This window comes from Chelmon rostratus, chromosome 4 (genome assembly GCF_017976325.1).
Source record: "Chelmon rostratus isolate fCheRos1 chromosome 4, fCheRos1.pri, whole genome shotgun sequence".
NCBI lineage: Eukaryota > Metazoa > Chordata > Actinopteri > Chaetodontiformes > Chaetodontidae > Chelmon > Chelmon rostratus.
Genome location: NC_055661.1, coordinates 27,619,941 through 27,640,219, shown reverse-complemented (window position 1 = coordinate 27,640,219; position 20,279 = coordinate 27,619,941). Strand labels below are relative to the sequence as shown.

At 42.6% G+C, this 20,279-nt stretch overlaps 1 protein-coding gene across 2 annotated transcripts in view; it reads left to right on the top strand.

Annotated features, from left to right (window-relative positions):
- LOC121605479 overlaps nucleotides 1-20,279 on the top strand; it is an 83,106-nt gene that overhangs the window by 47,125 nt on the left and 15,702 nt on the right. Inside the window, exons 4-5 of one of the 2 annotated variants that reach the window (XM_041935394.1) lie at nucleotides 10,482-10,687; nucleotides 16,251-16,506. In XM_041935394.1, the coding sequence (XP_041791328.1) occupies nucleotides 10,482-10,687; nucleotides 16,251-16,473 (429 nt within the window). In that variant the 3' untranslated portion in view covers nucleotides 16,474-16,506. Of the gene's footprint in view, nucleotides 1-10,481; nucleotides 10,688-16,250; nucleotides 18,227-20,279 lie in introns of those variants that run through there. The other variant, XM_041935393.1, reaches the window with a different exon arrangement.

Genomic DNA, 20,279 nt, shown 5'->3' with positions numbered 1-20,279 from the left:
TGTTGATGTCAACTTAAATTTTTTATACACACCAAATGAATTAAAAAGTCAGGGCTTGGAGTCTTCATAAGCCTTTAAAAAAACTTTTGCGGCACATTGACGCTCGGGGCTGGGCTGCCTTACCTGTCTGAAAGGGAGCAATGAATAATTTGATCACATTTTTCATTTCACTCGAGTGCTGAACAAACAGGAATCTGTGATTAACAGTTTTAATTAGGATTCTAACTTGACAAATTCTTACAGCCTCGCAACGTGTCTAAGATGAATAAATCACTGGCCTGGGATCATCAAGCTGCCTCCTAAGTGAATGTGCCTCGAGATTACTTTGTGATTCCACAAAGTGTGAGTCAGCCAGGGCTGAGTGTGTTCAACTAATCCTCTTCCCACCACATGTCAGGTGGAGGAAGTTCATGTCCACTCAGTGAGCTAACTCCCTCGCTCAGATGCTTTTCAGTGTTTCTTCCATGATTCTTCCAAGCTGGATGTCAGAACTGAGTGGTGCCAGAGTTAGTTAGCCTCACAGCATGCGAGACGTCTGCACACCTGTGTTATGAGAGCACTGTGAAAATTATGGCAACGTTTTTGGAGTTTTATTCTGAAGTCAAGCTTTGGTGCATGTACGGTTCATTTACAGGTGAGGCTGCCAGCTAGTGAGTGAAAAAAAGATGAAAAATGCTTTTGTTTTTTATTGGGCTTAAACTGGTATTGTTTGTTTTTTATCGTTTATTTTGATCCCTATTAGCTGTTACATTGGCAACAGCAACTCTAGATACATAATCTTTTAACAAAATGTTAGTTTGTTCAAAATGTTTGTTGTAATTCCCAAAAGCAAGAACAGAACTGATTTTCTCTCCTTGGGGCGTGGCCAGGGCCAAACTATGCGTTAAGTCTAGGAAACACTAGGAATCCTGTTAGAATAATCTCTAAATCGTATGTTTCATTATCACTACATTTCATCAGATGGTGCTGTATAAACAATGTTGTCATCAGTGAATATTGACATTGGCTTTGTTGAAAGTGGTGTATCATTGATAAAAATGGAGAAAAGCAGTGGCACCAAGCAGCTTCCTTGGGGGATACCATAATGAACCATACTGGATTAAGAAAAAATACAATGAAAGAACACAGTTCCAGTTATCAAACAAAATGTTAAAATACGCAGCAGAGAGTACCTCATGGTCTGTTAAATCACATACAGCACTAAAATCAAGCAAGGCAGCACCAGCCATTTTATTACTGTCTGTATCACTCAACCAGGAATTGATCTTCTCCATTAAAGCTGTGCAAGTAGAGTGAACCTCTTTATATGCATGCTGAAAATCTACCTTTTTCCACTGAAAAATAATGTATAAATAATGAAAAGAACTGTAAAAGACGCCACTCTTTTCATTTACGTTGCAAGATGACATCTGGCACCTGAATATGTGTCCCTCAGTTTTAAAAGTTTGTAGTCAGGATTATGGTATTCAGCTAGTTTAATCCCCAAACATAATGTACTTATACTTACAGAACGTGTCGGACAAGATGCTCCATAAAGCTCTTTCTTTCAACTTTTTTTCCTTAGTCAAGCCTGTTCTTACGGTGCATTAAATGTAAATTTATAGCTACAAAAAGTACTGCACTGTAATTTTTGAAATAGCGGTTTGGGTAGGGTTGTAGATGGAGATACACACCATCTCTCAACCTCCCTGACACGCCCTAATGCCAAATTTAAACATCAGTAATGTGCACTGGTGTCTGAAATTCCATTGTGAAATGTTAAATTTAAATCTTGATGATATGCATCATAACTATTGTAATCAGACATCCCAAGCTTCGCCTCCATTATTAATTGTCCAAAGCGTAATGATTTATTGTAGTCCTGCAGAATGATTATTAATTTTCTGGTTGATTATACCTGTGGGCGGCAACAACACTGTTCTGCATATAAGCATCTGCTAAATGAAAAAGTATTCTTCACATGAAAAGATGTCCTTGGAGAAACAACAGCCCGTTTTTCCTTTAATCAAACATATGTAAAAGTGCTGTTGATTAAGAGTACTGTGGCATGCATTCAGAGGGGAAATATGTAATGAACATTATCTGATGATTTTCTTTGTTTAGACTTGTAAATGGAAGAAAAACTTTATTGTGCACGCAGTTACGTCCAAGTAGCTGTTCTTTTGAATAATTTGCACGCTGTAACTTGGCAAGGTAGTACAGACCTGAACCCCAAACTGCACCTGCACTGCAACAAAAATGTGCAGCCCCAGTATATCACAGTGGTGTGACACTGCTGGTTTACATTCCAAAGGAACAGTGGAGAGTGACAGGAGTGTGTGTACAATACAAGCTGCTCTCAGCCAGGCAAGTCTGGGTACGCCTGAGCTGCAAACAGCAGGCCAAGTTCACACTTCGCTTAAAGAATCGCCGGGATCTCAGCACTTAGAGGAATGCACAGGTGCAGACACTCTGCAGCAGACAATCGCAGCGAACACTTGATCAATTTGACACTTTGCAGGGCCGAGGCCATGGCGAGTTCCTGTGGGATCATGATTGGGTCTCATGCAACAAAAGGAAGGAGTCCACACGCAGACATTTGCTTAGTGATGTGGATCTGTTTACACAGTCACTTTGTGGGGACTTGTCTTCCTCATGGGGACAAAACGCAAATTCACATAATAAAAATTATTACATTTTAAGGTGGAGACTTGGGTTAAGGTTAGGTTTAGGTCAGGGTTAGGGGGTGAGGGTAAGTCTCCAGGAAATGAATGCAAGTCTATGCATGTTTTGCTCTGGTTTATACCATCATTGACTGCTGACTCTTAACCAGCCAGTAGAGGCAACGAGTGATCATCAACTGCTTCACTTAATCCTTCTGCTCTCACACATGCATGCCGGACGCACAGCCTGCCCTGCACTCCCTGTTCCTCACCCACAAACCCCCCTAGACACCAGACACACCTGTCGGAGATCTGCCCTCTACTGAGTGCACTCCTCTGTTTTTTCCTGTCTCCGGTCTTGCAGCATCCTGTCCAAGTAAATCCCTCTCCACTCTCCCGCTCATTTATAGCATCCCAGCTGATGGTTGTGTAATAACACTTTTACACTGATGAGCTTGGCATGGGTATCCAGTGGCATATTAATCTATCCATGTCCAATTAATCAATGCTGGATCACATGCTGGTGCTCTTAACTGCATGCTTCCACTTACATTTACTGATATCAGTTGACATGTTTTACCAGGGATCAGTGAGCACACTGCAGATTTTTCTGTATTAGCAAATAGTCATTTTTGCAACAGTATTTATTAATATTCTGTACTAAACACTTTCACTGTTAGAGATGGACACGATCAGTCAGGAAAGGATCTCTGGAGAGCTCTATTTGAAGCATCACTGATTTCAAGAGATGTCACTGTCTCTCAAGCAGAATTTCCCAGTACCTTCATTAACTAAATTAAATTAAATATCCAATTAAACAGCTTCACTCAAAAAATTAGAAAGGAAGGAGGTGATGTAGTGTTTGAGTGATACTGATTAGGAATGTTGCTTAACACCACCGCAGCCTTCTTATGAAGCAGATGTGTTTTTGTTTGGACCGACACTCCGGCGCTCTGTTCGCTCCGTCCTCTCCGGCCACTAAGAAGGAGAGGCAGATTAATTAACAGACCTTTGCAGCCAATGAAGACAGGTGGCAATAATCCTGACAAGAGACAGATCTGAAGCCTCTCATACAAAACCAATTTCAACTGCACTCCATTTTTCAAAAGCTCATCAGGGTGAAGAACGAGAGAGTTGAACCCGTGTGGCTGCAGAATTTGTTTCTCTCTGATTGCCTTGTCAGGATATCTTATCCGATGGCAGATGACCAAAACCCCACCCTTCACAGACAAACTCTCTCTCTCTCTCCGTGACACACAAACTGTTTCACACAATGCATCCTCTGTCTTTCTCACTCGCATACACTCATCCACATCCTCTCACACTGTCTTACACTTGCCCACAAGGACGCACAACAACCACAATTGAGCAATCGCCAAGTTTCAGTTGGTGCACCAGTGAAGCTTTGCTTTCTCATGCAGCGCAGATGCAGTTTACAATGATAACAGGCCGATCTTAAGCAGATAGAGGTTAACAAAAGAAGGACTTGTAGGCTAAAATGACAAGTGTTTGGAAGCTGGCTGTAGCTGGCTAGCTAATTAAGCTAACATTAGCTCTATGGGTTGTTTGACAATGCTGTCTCCTCCAGGGTAATTTCAAAAGGAAAATTCTGTAAAAAGGTGCTAAATGTGCATTTGATGGCTACATACGTGATGGTAAAAGACTGAGGCTAAAGCTACATGACAAAGGGCACAGAAAGCTTCATGCTCACCTCTTGATAATATGAGTTGAAGACATGGATATAAAGGAACAGCATTGTTCTTGTATTGCATCATGCAGGTAATTGGCCAAGTATAAATATGACGAGGAAAAAATGTGAGATCAGCCACACAATGGTTAACGAATGTGTTTGGTCAACATAACACTTGGTTAATGTTTCAGGTAAGCTAAACTTCCCCAAACTCGGTAAGAAGCAGCACAGAGCTGCATGACCCACACTCTGAAATATGTAGTACGATCCAGGACGGGCTGTGAATAAGGCTTTATTCGGAGTAAACTGTAGCCCCGCGAAATAATCAAGTTCACTAATGATATGCTAACTCATGGCCTTAAAAATTAAACTGGCTTTAGTTACTTGGGTTTTCATGTATGAATACTTTGATACCTTTTCAATACCACAAGTTTAAAACGTTATGATCTCTGTTCCTTCATTTGATAGTATCAAAAGTATACAGATTTTGTATTGACATAATTAGCTGGACATGCTAAGGTTTAGCTTGCGTTTGAGCAGATATTAACCCATTTCTCACACTTCTGCTCTTGTGTTTTTGGATTTGAAAAAGCTAAAAAAGACAAAACACTCAGACTCTTTGCATACATGTCTTTTATCACAGCCCCTGCACTCAACACCTGGAGAAATCGAGGTGTGATTGTACAAGTGCTGTTTGGTGGAGCGAAAAGCAAACGGTCAATTCCAGTGCCACAACCACTTAAAAGCAAAGATTTCTACTTTTTCCCACTTCTATCTGTGATTATTCCTTATTTACACTATACTGTTGGTCTAATTCATCAAAAGTGCTGCCTTAGTTTGCACTTGACTCAGAAAGTGTATAAAATAAAAGTGAACACAATAAAGCTGCAGCAAACTAAATAGTTTCCACAGAGGGCATTGATTCTTACTGTTTATCTTCGTTATTGTCTCAGATACAATGAGGTTATTTATCTGAACAGAATGGACCCGTCTTATACAATCACCAGCACATTATAGTAATGCTGCAATCCATTGGCAATTAGTTACATAATAATGTGCTGCACTCGCATTAATACGATTGAGCATGTCTGATTTTAGGATACGTAGCATTCTTTCCTTTGTTTTCCGCCACTCCAGCTAAACCTCCTCAAGAGAGCCTCAGTGGTCGATGATGGGATCCACCCTGGCTGTCCAAACGCCGCTCCCTCAGGGACATTAATTTCCAAGCAGTCCCATGAGCGAATCAAAGGAGAGAAAGCTCAGCGAGCATGAAGAGCAGGGAGTGGAAATCACACTTCTGTGAGAAGAAAAAAACTCAGAAAGTATAATGGCAAATTAATTTCCCAGAGATTAATGTACATGGTAAATATTTTAGTGTGAGTACTTATCTTCTAAAAAGTCAGAGGATGGACACCTCCTCACTCCCTCCCTCCCCCCTGATCTGCTCTCTCAGTGTGTGTTGAAACAGCTCAGATGCATAAGGAGTCTAATGAGAGAAGAGATTCCAAGCCGCCTGATGGCTCTCATCAATCACCTTTCTCCTTTGGAGGTGTGATGCCGTCTGGGGGAAGGGGCCACGGAGGGTCGAGTGGGAGGGAAGGCATCAGGCTTTTAATCTCAATAAGTTAATAGACTTTCTAGTCTGGCCCTGCTAAGTAGAACTTCATCCCTGTTGTTAGCAAACAAGCAGCATGTACACGGGAGCTGCTTGGCATTTCCAGGTGAAATTAGGAGATCCAACTAAAGTTTGTCGATACGCTGATGACGTGTCGGCTTACTCGTTTAGCAGAGGTTATGTTCAGTAATGATCACAAACACCAAAACCACGCAGGACCCAATGCTACGATTGATAACATCCTTACAGGTGTGCAGATGTCAGGTTGTGCTGACACCTGAAGGTGGGATTGTCTGTTAGCTAAACCTCAGGCTTTAACGCCTTGGTGTTTTTCATATTTCCAGAACAAAAATATAAAACTAGAAATAAAAAGAATGGATTGAATGATTTGTTTTGTAAGTTGCACATTACTTGAAAGTAGTTCCTGTTCTTATTTTGCATGCCCTTGTGTGTCCACCTTTTTGAGCTGCTGGAACTGCATATTTCTCCTTGGAGATAAATAAAGTATCTATCTACCTACCTACCTACCTACCTACCTTCCTTCCTTCCTTCCTTCCTTCCTTTTTCTGCTCTAAAGAAAGTTGCTAACGTTAGCATGCCTTGCTATCTGAGGACTTTTTGGTTCATCAGCTCAGATTCTGGAAGCTCTGCGGCCTGATATGTACTGTTACAGAGTTTAGGCTAATGCTAGCATCTTTGTCCGCCTCTTTGTTGGATTTGGGGAAATTTCTGTTATAAAAAATGAAACCTAAATCATACTGTGTTCAGTGTTTTTCTATAGCATCCAGACTGACTTTGTACCAGGGTCCTGTTAGCTTTAGCTAGCACTCTTTTATGCCCCATTACAGCACACTGTTAGCATTGTATCATAAACTGTATGTAACCATCAAAACCATATTGCAGAGTTAATGCTAACTAGTTAGCATGTTACAGCTGATATAATCTTCAACTTCTGTTGGAAATTAAGAACATTGTTTTAAAAATGACTCTGAAATTCGAGTCGTAAATCTTGCGCCGCCGTCACTGTAAACTGCAGACGAGCCGTCCTAGAATTCAAAGCTTGACGCCGTAGCAAAAGTAACAAAAGAGGATGAAATTGAAATTTATGCAGTCATTAATCTGACTGGGGTGTACCGTATCATCCCTTTTTTCTGTAGCTGCTTGTTGTTACATCTAAGAACATTACACTAAACCTTTATGTAATTATCGTCGGCGTGTGATGATAAATCAGACATGACGTTACAGTCATTTGAATGTCAGGTCAAACATGTCTGACCGTGACTTTTTAAAGATAATATTGTATTTGTGCTTTTGTCCCTTTGCTGTGCCCGTGCGGCTGCTCTGGTGTATTAATTATCTCTGTGCTGGACAGTGTGTTGTGGTTGTACCTCTGGAGGGAGAGGGGGTAATGTGGAAAATATGCAGAAAATGTATTTGGGTTGACTGTCCGGTTATTAATAATGATTGTGTTTGGATAAATAGTGCCCTACTTTCAGAAACTGTGGATCTAAATATTCCCAATAGGCTGCTTCCCTCTTGTATTGATTGATTGGTATAGTGTTTAAAGGTCATAGTCATAAAACATCAGGATGTAATTAACACACTGTGATTTTTAACCAGTGGTTAATGTATTGTGTGTTGACTTCTTAAGTTACAGCTCGCTTCTCGGTCTGGTGTTTGGATTATCACGAGTTATTTGAATTTAAGATTAGGTGCAGAGGAAATGTAATTTCTGATGAGACAGTGTTCCTCACCAAAAAGGGGCAGAAAGGTCTGCCAGGCCTGTGATACATATCCTCACATAGTGTGTCTTTAATCATGGTTTCTTCGAGGAATAGACGGACTACTGTGTCTCCTTTTCCTCTGAACCACCAGCCTCCAGAACACTAAAAACCTGCTTACATTCCAGGCAGAGTCACGTGGAGACAAGACAGATGTGATGGTCCGTCTCCTTGTGGTTAGTTTATTCAGCTTCTTCGCAGATAGTTAATTTGGCTGAGGGAATACAATAAACACACCGAGCTGCTTTTAGTCTTGTTCAGACTGGTTTGGCCTTGATACGACTGAAAGCTGAGGATCTGCTGATGGACGGGGTGCTAACAGCATCATTTAAATGTGACTTTTCAGGATTGTCACCAGAATGTGCTCGACCGCTTTCAGTCGCCGAACCTTGAGGACTGACCACCACATTTAGTAGCATTTTTAATAGCTTATATTATCAGCTTCCTGTCCTAAATAACAACAGAAAGGCTGCACTGTGTGGCAACACATTTCCTCTGTTGTTACTTCAGGACTTGAGTCTATTCATATTTCCTCTAAGATTGAAAACATGTGTTTTGGTTTGTGAAGACATTTATCTGAATGTCTGGGCTTTCTTTGGCAAAAAGGACGGAATAAGCTCACAGTTTTTTCTTTTTCTCTCTAACAGCCTTTGTACCAGCAGAACAAACTGGTTTACATTCACACAAACATGCAAAAAAGCTGCATAAATTCAACATTAGCTGTTGATTTATGTATGATTAATTCAATAATTAATTTCATAGAAATCTAATTTCAAATTTAATCAATTCTGAATTATTACATGTATTTTCCATGTTCCAAATGAATTGAAATAGGTTTTTTAAATGTAATGACCTGAATGTGAACCTGATCTACAGCTCTGGCTTGTCAAGACTAATGTTCAAAATCAGGCAGAATGTTTAAAATGGATGTGAGACCGGATTCGTTTGAAGAAGGACTTCTTTCAAACCCATTTGATCCAGCAGGACAGGATGAAATGTGACATTAACACAGGATTTACAAATTACTCGGCTGTAATGTTTTTTTTTTTCTGACAATCCTCACCACGCATTTATAAAGAGAGTTTGTAATCTGAAAACACAAGAAGCTGTTTGGGTTTCATTTGGCCGCACCGCTGCTCCACCTTGAGAAGGAAAAATCACCACAAAAGAACCCGATATGAACGGAAACCACAAGCCAGTAATTTAATCAGAGCGACTAAAATCAAAGGAGGCAAAAGTTCAGGATCTGAATGCAATGAAATGTATCAGCTCCTTAGAACCTACTGACATAGCTCACTTGTGGAGGAGCAAGCCTCGACAGAAAGGGCTGAGTAATGAAGATGGATGCATTCTGTTATCAGGCAGCCACTTACTGGGGCCTGATGTAACCTTAAACATTGAGGATAGCTCAGTTGCACAAAGAATCTAATTAATGAATAGCAGCCATGAAAGAGGACAAGGCAAGTGTGCATTTGCAGATGAATTCCAGACACTAATCAAACGCGGTTCAAGTGGTTTGGTTTGTCTCCGGAGTACAGCTGAACGATCCACCAAAAAAAAATCATGTTATGATATGAGTCACGGTTTTACTGCGATTAGTAATTTTTGCATTTAATTTTCGCTGAGATGGATCTAAAAATGATGATGTGGTCTGCACCAAAAAAACATCATATATGATCGTACGTTGTGACACATTTTACCTTTATCAATATTTCAATTAACTGTTCAGCTTTACTTTCAGAGCAACCAGATGTTGGGCAGCAAGTGTTTGCATGCTAGCTCGATGACTGCATGTGTGCTTCACTGTTTAATGTATGTGTCTGTGTGAGTACTTTTTTAAAATTTTTGTTAATTTGTTTAAGTACTTTGTACTGATTTAGTCTAAATCTTCTCATAGTTGGGAAATATTTTAGTAAGATTGAGAGTCTACATGTCGTACAGACATTTAAACCGCTGCTCACATTTATTTGTTCCACGGTTCAAATACATCACATGTTTTTCTATTGATGGAGGCCTGGTTGACCAGTCAGAGCTTTGTAGGAAGGATTAACAGTGGTTACTTCATCTTACTTCATAGTAAGCTACCCAGAGCTACATCCATAAAAGCTAAGTCAATATGATGTCAAATACAATTGTCCTGGTTGTTTTATGTTAATTTATAGAAAAAATAACTCATAAATTGGATTATTTCATCATTTTTCATGAAAAATTAACTGCTGGCTTATAATATCAGCTGAGGGGGTACAGCAAAATCAAAAAAAAACCTCCTTCTAATCGGAAATCAGGTAGCATAAAAGGAGACGATCATCAGGTCTGATTATCAGGCTTTGAATCTACAGCCATCCCAGCAGCACTGACTTGAACTGAATCGTAATATCAGCATGCTAACATGCTAACAGTGACATTGTAAAAATGCAGATGTTTGGCAGGTAAAGTTTGCCGTTTACTTTAGCATGCTAGCATGCTAACATTAGCGCTAAACAAGTTGGGGCTAATGGGAATACCATTAGTTTTGCAGGCGTTTGGTCCTGATGCAAAATTCATCATCCTAGAAGGGGCACACAGTCTGAGTGTGCCTGACTCCACAGCAATCCATCCAATAGTTGTTTAGGTATTTCAGTCTGGACCAAAATGGTGGTCTGACACCAGTGAGCCCCGCTGCTGAAAACCCTCTTTATGATGTGTTTAACGCTGGTCGTGATGTGATTGTGTGGTGATGACATGAGACCTGCTCTCTTCTTTGTCCCGTCCAGTATCAGCTCCAGCGGACTTCTCCGTGGCGGTCTCTGAGCATCCGGTGGCAGACGTGGCTCGTGCTGACCGTTGTGGTTTTTTTCATGGCGCTGGTGCCGTATGTTGTCCACTGCATGATGACTGCCTTCACCGACCCTCCCCCTCACAGCACCTTTAAACTGGCAGCAGCCTGCTTTGGGCTGCTGACAGAGATCCTGCTGATCAAGTGAGTGTTTTATTCTTCACTCTGTGTCTTTTAACCATCACGGCTCAACTTTTTAGATTTAAAGTGCCCTCGGTCTGAAGACGGCAAACACACACACACACACACACACACACACAGAATATTAATGATTCAGATGATGACGGCCTCTCCTCTCTGGTTCTATTCTGATCTTAGATCTGTTTTCATCTGCCAAATACAAACAATGTTTTCAAGTAATATTTCATCTTTATGTGAGTTTCAAAACAAAACGCAGCGAGTGTCTGAGTCAACTAAATAATCGTCTCTGAAAACACGCTGTTGTCCGACCCCAACACCCCCCCACCTCTCTTGTTTTCACTTAGTCTTCATTCCCATTTTGATATTGCTAATTGGAATGATGCCTGCGGTACTGTAAACCATTAGTAAATGAACAGTCTGTTTTTATCAACATCTAGCTTGTAAATAATGCATTAGAGTCTGGCATAAACAATATCTACTCTGTGATTAGAAAGCAACATATGGCGGATACTGTAATCAGATTACAAATGCAGGTTATGTAATCTGTAATTGCCTAAAGCAGTAATTCAATCAGGCTGTAAATGTAAAAAAAATACTTGATTACTTGGAAAAAACAGAAAAATAGTCTGAATGTTTGAAAATAAAATCACATTTTTAACGTGACTTAACTGACTGACCTTAATCAACTGAAAGCTGGGATTTAGACAAACTGCTAAATACAATTCACTGTAAAATATGATGGCAGTAGTTGAAGTGACGTAACCCTCCAATCACCCTAAACTGCTTTTCGTGCCAGTCGCAAAATTAAAACTTTGTGTTCTACATCTGTCCTTCCTCCATTATTTGTCTTAACTAAAATAAGAGAGGCTGTTTGTAATTAACTCAACAAGGCTCGTAACTTTTTTCCCCATTAACCGCATTTGCGAGGAATGTGGCTAGTGAAGTGGTAATTAATAAATGTGGTTGCACTGGTAATGTGCTTCTGCATCATTATGTTGTTGAAGCCCTTATCCACGCTAGTAATGAGCTGTAATTTTATGACAGGAAATTGGTTTGTTTACAACACATTCAGCAGCTTCAGACGAGCCACATTCTTGGCGGATCTCGGCTCCAGGTATTTTTTCATTGTTTGAGTTGAAAGACGTTCAGATATGTTGTCATGCGAACAGTCATGCTGTTAAAACACTAACACTTTGTTAACGTCCATGAATCATTCGAAATAGCTTATCGTCACATATTTCTGCTGTTTTGGAGCTTCGAAGTCCAAGTGTTAAATGAATTCAGTAAAGTCATTGTTCAGATCGTAGGCACTGTGAGTTACATGCAACAGAAACATGTGCCGTACATGCAGTATCTCTGCTGAGCGTGCACCCTGTGACTCTGGAGGTATCCCTCCGCAAACAGGTCCTCTGTCAACTGCTGCTCACATTATTACTGGTACAACAGGAAGGTCGGTGGGTGCCCTTATTAGGATTGGTGGGCCTCAGAGACCCGTGCCCCATGGTGCTCGTGCTGCCTGGGATGTGCCAGCCTCCTGCTGCCCCCTGTCAGGGTGCATCTCAGTCACTCTTCACCCCGAGGGTGGAAGTCCTTGTAAGGAGCAACCCCCTCGTCTCTCACCCGCCACACGCTCCGCTAGTCTTTGCAACAGGAATGAGAAAAGATAAACAAGTAAACAGCTCAGAATGACCTTTTATTGGGTCCGTGTTGAGTGCTCATGTGTTCATTTACAACGACTCCTGATGAGACGGTGACATGCAGTAAAGCGAGTTAATGGCAGGCGGCGGAAGCATTGAGCCACCCCCCCACTGTGTTACCTGTCGTCGGTGGCCATGGCTACAACACTTTAGTTTGCAAACCAATCCAATAATCAAAGATAATTGAATCAGTTTCAGAATAATTGAATCGTTTGGGTTGGTGTTGGAGATGGCACATCTGACTCCCCTCGTACCAAGAGAAACACGATGCAGTTTGTCAAATCGCCGTGATTGCTGGGAGTAAATATGTTGCTTTGTTATGGAGTTTAATTTCCATCTACTAATGTGTTACATCTTGTGTCTATTTCACCAAATGTATCCCACCCCCATTTTCCCACCTCTGATGTCACTGCTTTTCAGTTCAGTTTTCAGTTCAATTCAATAAATAAATTGTTTAAAAAAACGTCAAAGGCCAGTTCTGCAGAAAATTTGATTAAATATGCTGCTGAGGGAGCTTTTTTGGGCTCTGTTCCTTTAAAAAATAAAATTACTAATATTCTATCTTTTCTTGTTGTCAACAAATCCCATAAAAAGCCAAACCCAACAATAAACTCGTGCCACAAGCAAGTCTTCTCTGTGCAGCCAAGACCTGAAATAGCTTGTCCAAATATTGATTTATTGTTGTCCAAAAACTATTAAAAACACATCAGCGAGCCACACTGTTGCACTGGCTGACATGTTCCCCATTCCCCATTACCATGAACACACACTAGTTTATTCACACACACCATCCTGCTGCTACAGATACTCACCAGAGCACCAAATGTGGATTAATCCGCCGCTGAAAATAGTCCCCAACAAATGCATTGTTTCCTCCTGTTTAAGTAACGATAAAAACTACAGTGAGCAGATTTTTTTTAGGAAATTACCGAACCTTTTTTAAAAAGTATGAACTCGTGGCCTGTTTTTAACAGTAGACATTGTGCACAAGAACCAATGAGCTTCATGGAATATGTTGAAAATAAGAAAAATACTGAATAATGTCAGACTAATCCTGAATGGTGGTTAGTGTGTTTCTGCTCTGTTTTGTGTCTTTCTTCAGTCACAAAGGGAGGTAAATTGTTCTGCCTTAAAGACATTTTATCATCAGACAGAGGAAGCAGGAGAAGAAGAGAGCAAAGCAGCGCCGGGTTCAAGTGCTAGAAGCTACAGATGAATGTAAAAGGAGACGCGCTGAAATGTGTCACTTGTTCTTCATCTCAGTCTTTCAACAGCTCGAACCTCCAAAATCAGCTTTTTTTTTTTTTTTTGCCCTCCTTGTGCTGCAGGTCTGTTATTGGACACATTCACAAAGTCACATGACATTTGTCAGGCTTGAACTGCCTTTCAGAGGGCTGTCACACAATATGCACCCTCTCTTTCCTTTACTGTCACGCTGAGAGTCGGGGCGCTGAGACAGTGCCCTGACCATGCAGCTCTGCACTGTGAATTTTTATATGCCATTGCCTGGAGGTTAGAAACTCTCATTATGCCGTGTTAGATTTATTAAAATAGATTATGGAAATGTTAATTAAGTCATTAATTACATTATTTAAGCAGCATTGACAGATAAGGGAGTGTGTGTGTATGTGTGTGAGGGGGGTGTCGAGCTCCCTGGGTGGTTTAAAAGGATGTGATTGGTGACAAGGGACACTGTGGAGATGGCGTCTAACCGCTAGTGCTGACATGATACAAAGTGGCCTACGCTGCTCTCTCACCTCACGCTACTGTCTGCAGCAGTTTGCAGATCTGCCTGAGGACGGGTAGCTCATCGCCCTTTTGCAGATATAAGTGTACACAAGGGTACAAATGCGCTTTTTTTTTTTGAAGTAGCAACCACACACAAGCTAAGAGAGATCCGGCCCGGAGAGAACGCGGCGCTTAAAGTATTTGCATTCTGCTTTACATTTTCCTTTGTGAGCATTTGGACGAAGCATTTGCTGTGACATTTGAGCAAAGGCCTCAAACCATATTTCCAAGCTGTTCCAAAGGAAAACACAACAGCACAATTGTGAGATGAATTACCCAGGAGTTGATACTATGGACTCTCTTATCTGTTGACAGTTTAGTTACCACAAAGCACAAGAAATGTGTTTTCCAATTCTCTGAGAATTGAGCTTTTCTTTGTCCCATCAAACCTATATTAAGGGAGGGAAAATTGCTCTGACCACACTTGATAAGAACAAATGATAGATGTTGTAAACAAGCAGAATGCTTCAATTCTGATCTGAGGCATCGATTCGCCTCAGCAGCCAATTACGATGTGGACTGAGGTTACGCGCTCAGTCAGTCTGCAGGGAGGGCGATTTTTTTTGTTTGCTGTCCAGTGTGCCCAACCGTTTCTAATAAAGTTAAGTTTTGAATTAAAATGTATTATTAGCTGTTATAGTAAAGTACAGGAGGAAGTAATGAGCATCAGTCCTGATTGGTCAGGTCCTCCATCAGGTTGCCAGGCAGTGCTGGAAGGTGTATGTGTTGATATTAAGTGGCTGCTGATTGTGGAAAATGATACGGTATGAGGCCGTCCAGCCACCTCGGAGTCAAGCCACCTTGATTAGCTCCTACATGAGTCACCTCATGATATCTAATTCATTGCTGCTAGTTAGTGCGCGCCAACATGGAGAATCATGTGATTGCACTCGGCCCCTCCACAAGGCTAAAACATGCACATTTTCCCGTTTGATAGCAGCCCAGAGAACAAAGTGCAACACCGTCCCTGTCGTCGTGTCCTGATCAGTTTTATCTCCTGCTTCCTGTTTGTTTGTTTGTGGTCAAAGTGTTTATATGTTTGGATGTTTCTGAACAAAATGTGTTCACATGTGCTCTTTGCTTCTAAAACATGACCTACAGTCTGACCAGGTGGAGGTGCCTGTAGCCAATCACCATTCAGTGATACACCGTAACACCCCTGACCTAACAATACGTTCCTGTACAACCAATTCACATCAGCAGATGTGTGACTGAGCTGAGGGACCTGCAGGATCTGGTGATGGTTACCTGTGGGTTCATCACTGCGAGCAACACCTTTATATTTCTCTTAATCATTTCATTCATTGGTAATGTAAAATATAGATTAAATCAAAGTGCTAGAAGCCCCAAAGGGCCTGATATTCTGTAAAACTGACATGGATGCAGACAGCAGATGTGCACATGGTTCTGTGTACAGGTGTAGCTACTGAACCCGGTCTCACACTGAGGTGTGTAATAGACCTGCTGGTCATAAACATGTAACGTCCGGTTAGACTTTCAAAATAAAGCTTTATAATTCAGATGATGGTTGCAGTTTGGTTCAGTTTAAGCACCAAATCGAGTTAGTTTTAGAAAAAGGTCATGGTTTGAGTTAAAATAACAAGTTAAACCAAACCACCCATATTGATCTTTCCTCCAAAACGAACTCGGGGAAAAGAAATTAGTGTAGTAGAAATTTTTTTGTAAGAGACTGGGTGAGATAAAATGTGTAATTTTACTGCATTGTTGTAGGTTTTTATACATACAGATATATGTAAACATGTAAAATGTGTTAAAGTCAAGGTGAGGCTGAGTGAGACGTCAGTTCTTTAACATTTCACTGTCCACCTCCTACATAAGTGGAGGTCTGATGCAGCACTCTGGATCCAGCAGCAGTTTCCACACACCGTAAAGACTCGGTTAATGAGAGGAGAGGGATTTAATAATGAGATCAGGATTATGTTATTATACTAACAAAGTTATTTGGGATTAGTCAAAGTGTGAATGTACCTAATTGGACTTTCTTGACAGGAATCTGTGGGATGAAGCGGTCAGAGTCCCTGAACCTCCTCTAATGTTCGTCCTGTGTGCTGTCGTCTCAGGTGTCTGTCCAGCTACCTCAGCAGTCGCTACCGGCAGGCCGAGCAGAGCGCCTTCACGGTCCGGCCCAGAGGCTCCGAAGAGGACGGAAGGAGCGCGAGCCGCCGGGATCACTCCGAGGCCGCTTCAGCAGCGGCAGGTTGCGCTCCGTCAGCAGCCTCGCCCGGTCGAGTGGACCAAAGGAAAGCAGATGCGTTGAAGAGTGGATGTCTCTGCCTTTTCTGAACCACTAACAGAAAGGAGTTTACAGAATTCGGGGTGAGAGTGAATCCTTTGGGCATTAGATGTTTCTCGCAGCCATTCGAGATATCACATCAGTTTATCAGGGTGGCATTTGTGAGATCTTGCACTTTAAAACCTATTTTCAAGGTGTCAAATATTCCTGTCCTCCTCTGTGTCAAACCCAAACGCTCTCGCTGTATCCACTGGATATATTCTCACATATTGCAAATTGATCCTAAGGGAGATAATGCACGGAGCTCGCATGAGCGTGTTCAGGCTCAGAGAGAAAAAAGAGCCTGAAATCACTCTCTTTCCATAATGATGTCCACACAGAGACAATGGGGCGCCGCTCTGATTAGTGTCACCTGTCCTTGTGCATCTCATCAGCTCCATTATGGCTCCGTCTCCCATGCTTCTTCTGCTAATTGAATAGCCTGTGAAGTGGTGACGATGACGGGGGCGAGAGCGACGTCCGTCCCGTTGCTGCTTCAGCAACGAGAGTAAAGCTTCCCGGCGAGACGCCGCTGTTGCTCTTAAAACACGAACCGTTATCGTACAGATAGAAGAGGGGCTAACAAGTAGCCCTCGTGTTACATCGCCATCATGTCGTCTGCGGATTATGTTCTTACATGAATCATGTCTGCCGTGTGTTTTAAAGGGGGTGATTTCTTCAGTGTAGTCGACCAGCGTCCACACTGGACCCAGAAGACATTCACTGAAGGTTTTCAGGTGGACAGTCCTACAGAGCTGCACATGACGGCGTGGTTAAAGCAGAATTTCACCATTTGCGAGTTGGCTGATTATTATTCTTCCTCCTCCCAGCTAATCCCATGAGAAGCTGCTGTTTTGAGGGCACGGCTCTGCTGTTGACCCTGTGCTCACCTGCCGTTTGTTTGAGTTTGCGGTCGTTGTTTTGTGTGGATTAACGGGAGCGACCCGACACAGAATCACAATGAACTCAGCGCGGCAGTGAATTAGTCTGTGCCTTATGGCGTTCCTGCTGCCTGGAAACTCTTCTTGGACCAGTTAGCACGACTTCCTGGTCTACACACGGGAACACCTGTTTTCTGTTCGCTCCTACGCCGGCGATGTTTCCTGAGTTTACCGGAGGGACCGTGGTGAATTAAGATCCGTAAGACAAGTCAAAGAGAGGAAAGAAACGGTGCTCCAGAGGAGGTGCGAGACACACGGCTGCTGATTCCCTTCACCTGCCATCACGCTATCCTGCGTTCGCAGCGTTTGCAGCAAACAGGGTGAGGTCATGGTAAGGGGAATTCAGGGAGTGCAGCCTTACCTGTCTTGCAGAGATGTGGCTCAAAGATCACACGACTCCAAGCTATGCAAGCCAGTGGGCACCCCCCCGGGTCTAAAGTTCAACTCTTTTCTCTCTTTTAAACATTTCTGTGTTTGGACATATCGCTCTTATTCTCACTTGCGTGGTCCAAATACTAACGCTGCAGCAGAGAGAGTCTCACTCTGCAGATCAACCAGCTTTAATACACGTGATTTAGTGAGTATTTACAAACCCTGCAGCAATATATGGAGTGTCCCACTCGCTTCAGCCAGTCTTGATCTTTGCTTTGGGAGCATCACAGATGCCTATAAAGCTGCAAACCGTGCAAACTGCAGCCCGTCACCAACGTAGTTCAAGGTCAGTGGCGTGCACAGAGGGGGGGCAGGGGGGGCGACCGCCCCCCCTCGTGGCCCAGTTTTTGAAAAACGGGCGCTAAAGTGTCCTCTTGGGAGCCAAAACACGCGCTAAAGTGCCCTCTTGGACTCCAAAACGCGTGCTAAAGTGTCCTCTTGGGAGCCAAAACACGCGCTAAGGTGCCCCCTGGGAGCCAAAACACACTCTAAAGTGCCCTCTTGGACTCCAAAACGCGTGCTAAAGTGCCCTCTTGGGAGCCAAAACGCGTGCTAAAGTGCCCCCTGGGAGCCAAAACACGCTCTAAAGTGCCCTCTTGGACTCCAAAACACGTGCTAAAGTGTCCTCTTGGGAGCCAAAACGCGTGCTAAAGTGCCCCCTGGGAGCCAAAATGCGCTCTAAAGTGCCCCCTGGGAGCCAAAACGCACTCTAAAGTGCCCCCTGGGAGCCAAATCACGTGCTAAAGTGCCCTCTTGGATGCCAAAACGCGCTCTAAAGTGCCCTCTTGGACGCCAAAACGCGCTCTAAAGTGTCCCCTGGGAGCCAAATCGCGTGTTAAAGTGCCCTCTTGGACGCCAAAACGCGTGCTAAAGTGCCCTCTTGGATGCCAAAACGCGTGCTAAAGTGCCCTCTTCAGTGGCGAGGACACGCTATATGTGCCCTTTTTTCCATTCCGCCCCTGCCCTTCAAAAAGTCTGTGCACGCCACTGTTCAAGGTAACATGAAAGAAACACTAATGGGGAGAGCCAGAATGAAGGAAGGATGCTGTGTCAGCGACAGTCGGTGCTTTGCTAGGGAGCATAATATTAATCACAGTAGACTGAACGGTGTGGATGACAGCCTCGACCCCGACAGACTAAACTTGCACCTTAAACTCACTTACAGAGGTGAAGGGATTTGCTGCTGGTCTTTCCAAACTGAAGCCAACGAAGGCCTCTGGTTTAGCCACCGCACATTTGGCCCAAACACACTCTCCTCAGGCTCGGCGTAAAAGCAGCAGCTTGGAGATCAGTGTTGCTGAGACTAAAGAAAGGATGGCTTGTGCCAAACAGGATTTCACGACAGAGCCGGGTGCACTTGACAGTGAAGTTGTCGAGAGTGTTGAAAGCTTCAGATATGGCGGTACAGCCCCGGACGACCAGCTGAGCTACAAAACACCACCTACGTTTTAAAGAAACGCAGCTTCATCCCTCCTGACAGGTGTTGAGTCAGTCAGTCTTTGATATCGTTTACAAAACCCTGATTGAGAGTGTCTTTAAGTGCCGCTGTGTTTCCTGGTTTGGTCACCTGAACTGCAGGTGTAGCAGTTAGTTGGCTAGTAGAAAAATAATTGAGCCGCCGACGGTCAGGAGCAGAGATGAAGCCTGAAGCTTCCTGACAGAGCGTCTCATCCTGCATTCTCTTAGTTTGAGAGACTCTGGGAGGCGCTATCGAGGCGTTGCCTTTGGCAACCAAAAATACTTTTAAGAGTTTATTCCAAGTGCAGACAGCATTTTAAACTGAAGCACACATGTTGCTCCACAGTGTTTCTTGTAATGTTTTATGCTTCAGTATTCGATCTGTATTTTTTACTTGTTTGTTTTTACATGTTTAATATATGATCTGTTCTCACGCTGCTTTTATATTTTAGTGAGTCAAAGAAAATTAAAAACCACTCTGCTCTGTCCTGTCTGAGACTCCTCCACGCTGTCTGTAAGCCGACTGTTACCCAGGACGTAAATCTTTAAAAACAGGCCACGAATATACAGTTTGATTTATTTTAAAAGGTTCAGTAATTTTACACAAATGTGTTCAAATCTTTTTTTTTCTTCGGGACTATTTTCAGTCGCGGAGTCATACGCGTTTGCAGCTCTAGTGAGTATTTAAAGCAGCAGCGTGGTTTATGTCAGGCTGACTCTAAATAAACTACAGTGTGTGTTTTCAGTGAAGGAACGTGTGCAACAGTGTCGCTCATTCATGTGTTTTAATCGTTTTTGGACAATAATGGAGCTCAACGGTACAGAGGAAGAGGATGATTCACACATTTCATCAGCATCACTTCATCACTGGTGACTTTGTGCTTTTCATGTAATTTGTTGACAATAATAAAATTAGAGAACATCACCAGCCTTGCCCTTTAACTGTGATTAAAAGAAATGATTTCATAGTTTTGGCTCTCGCTCGG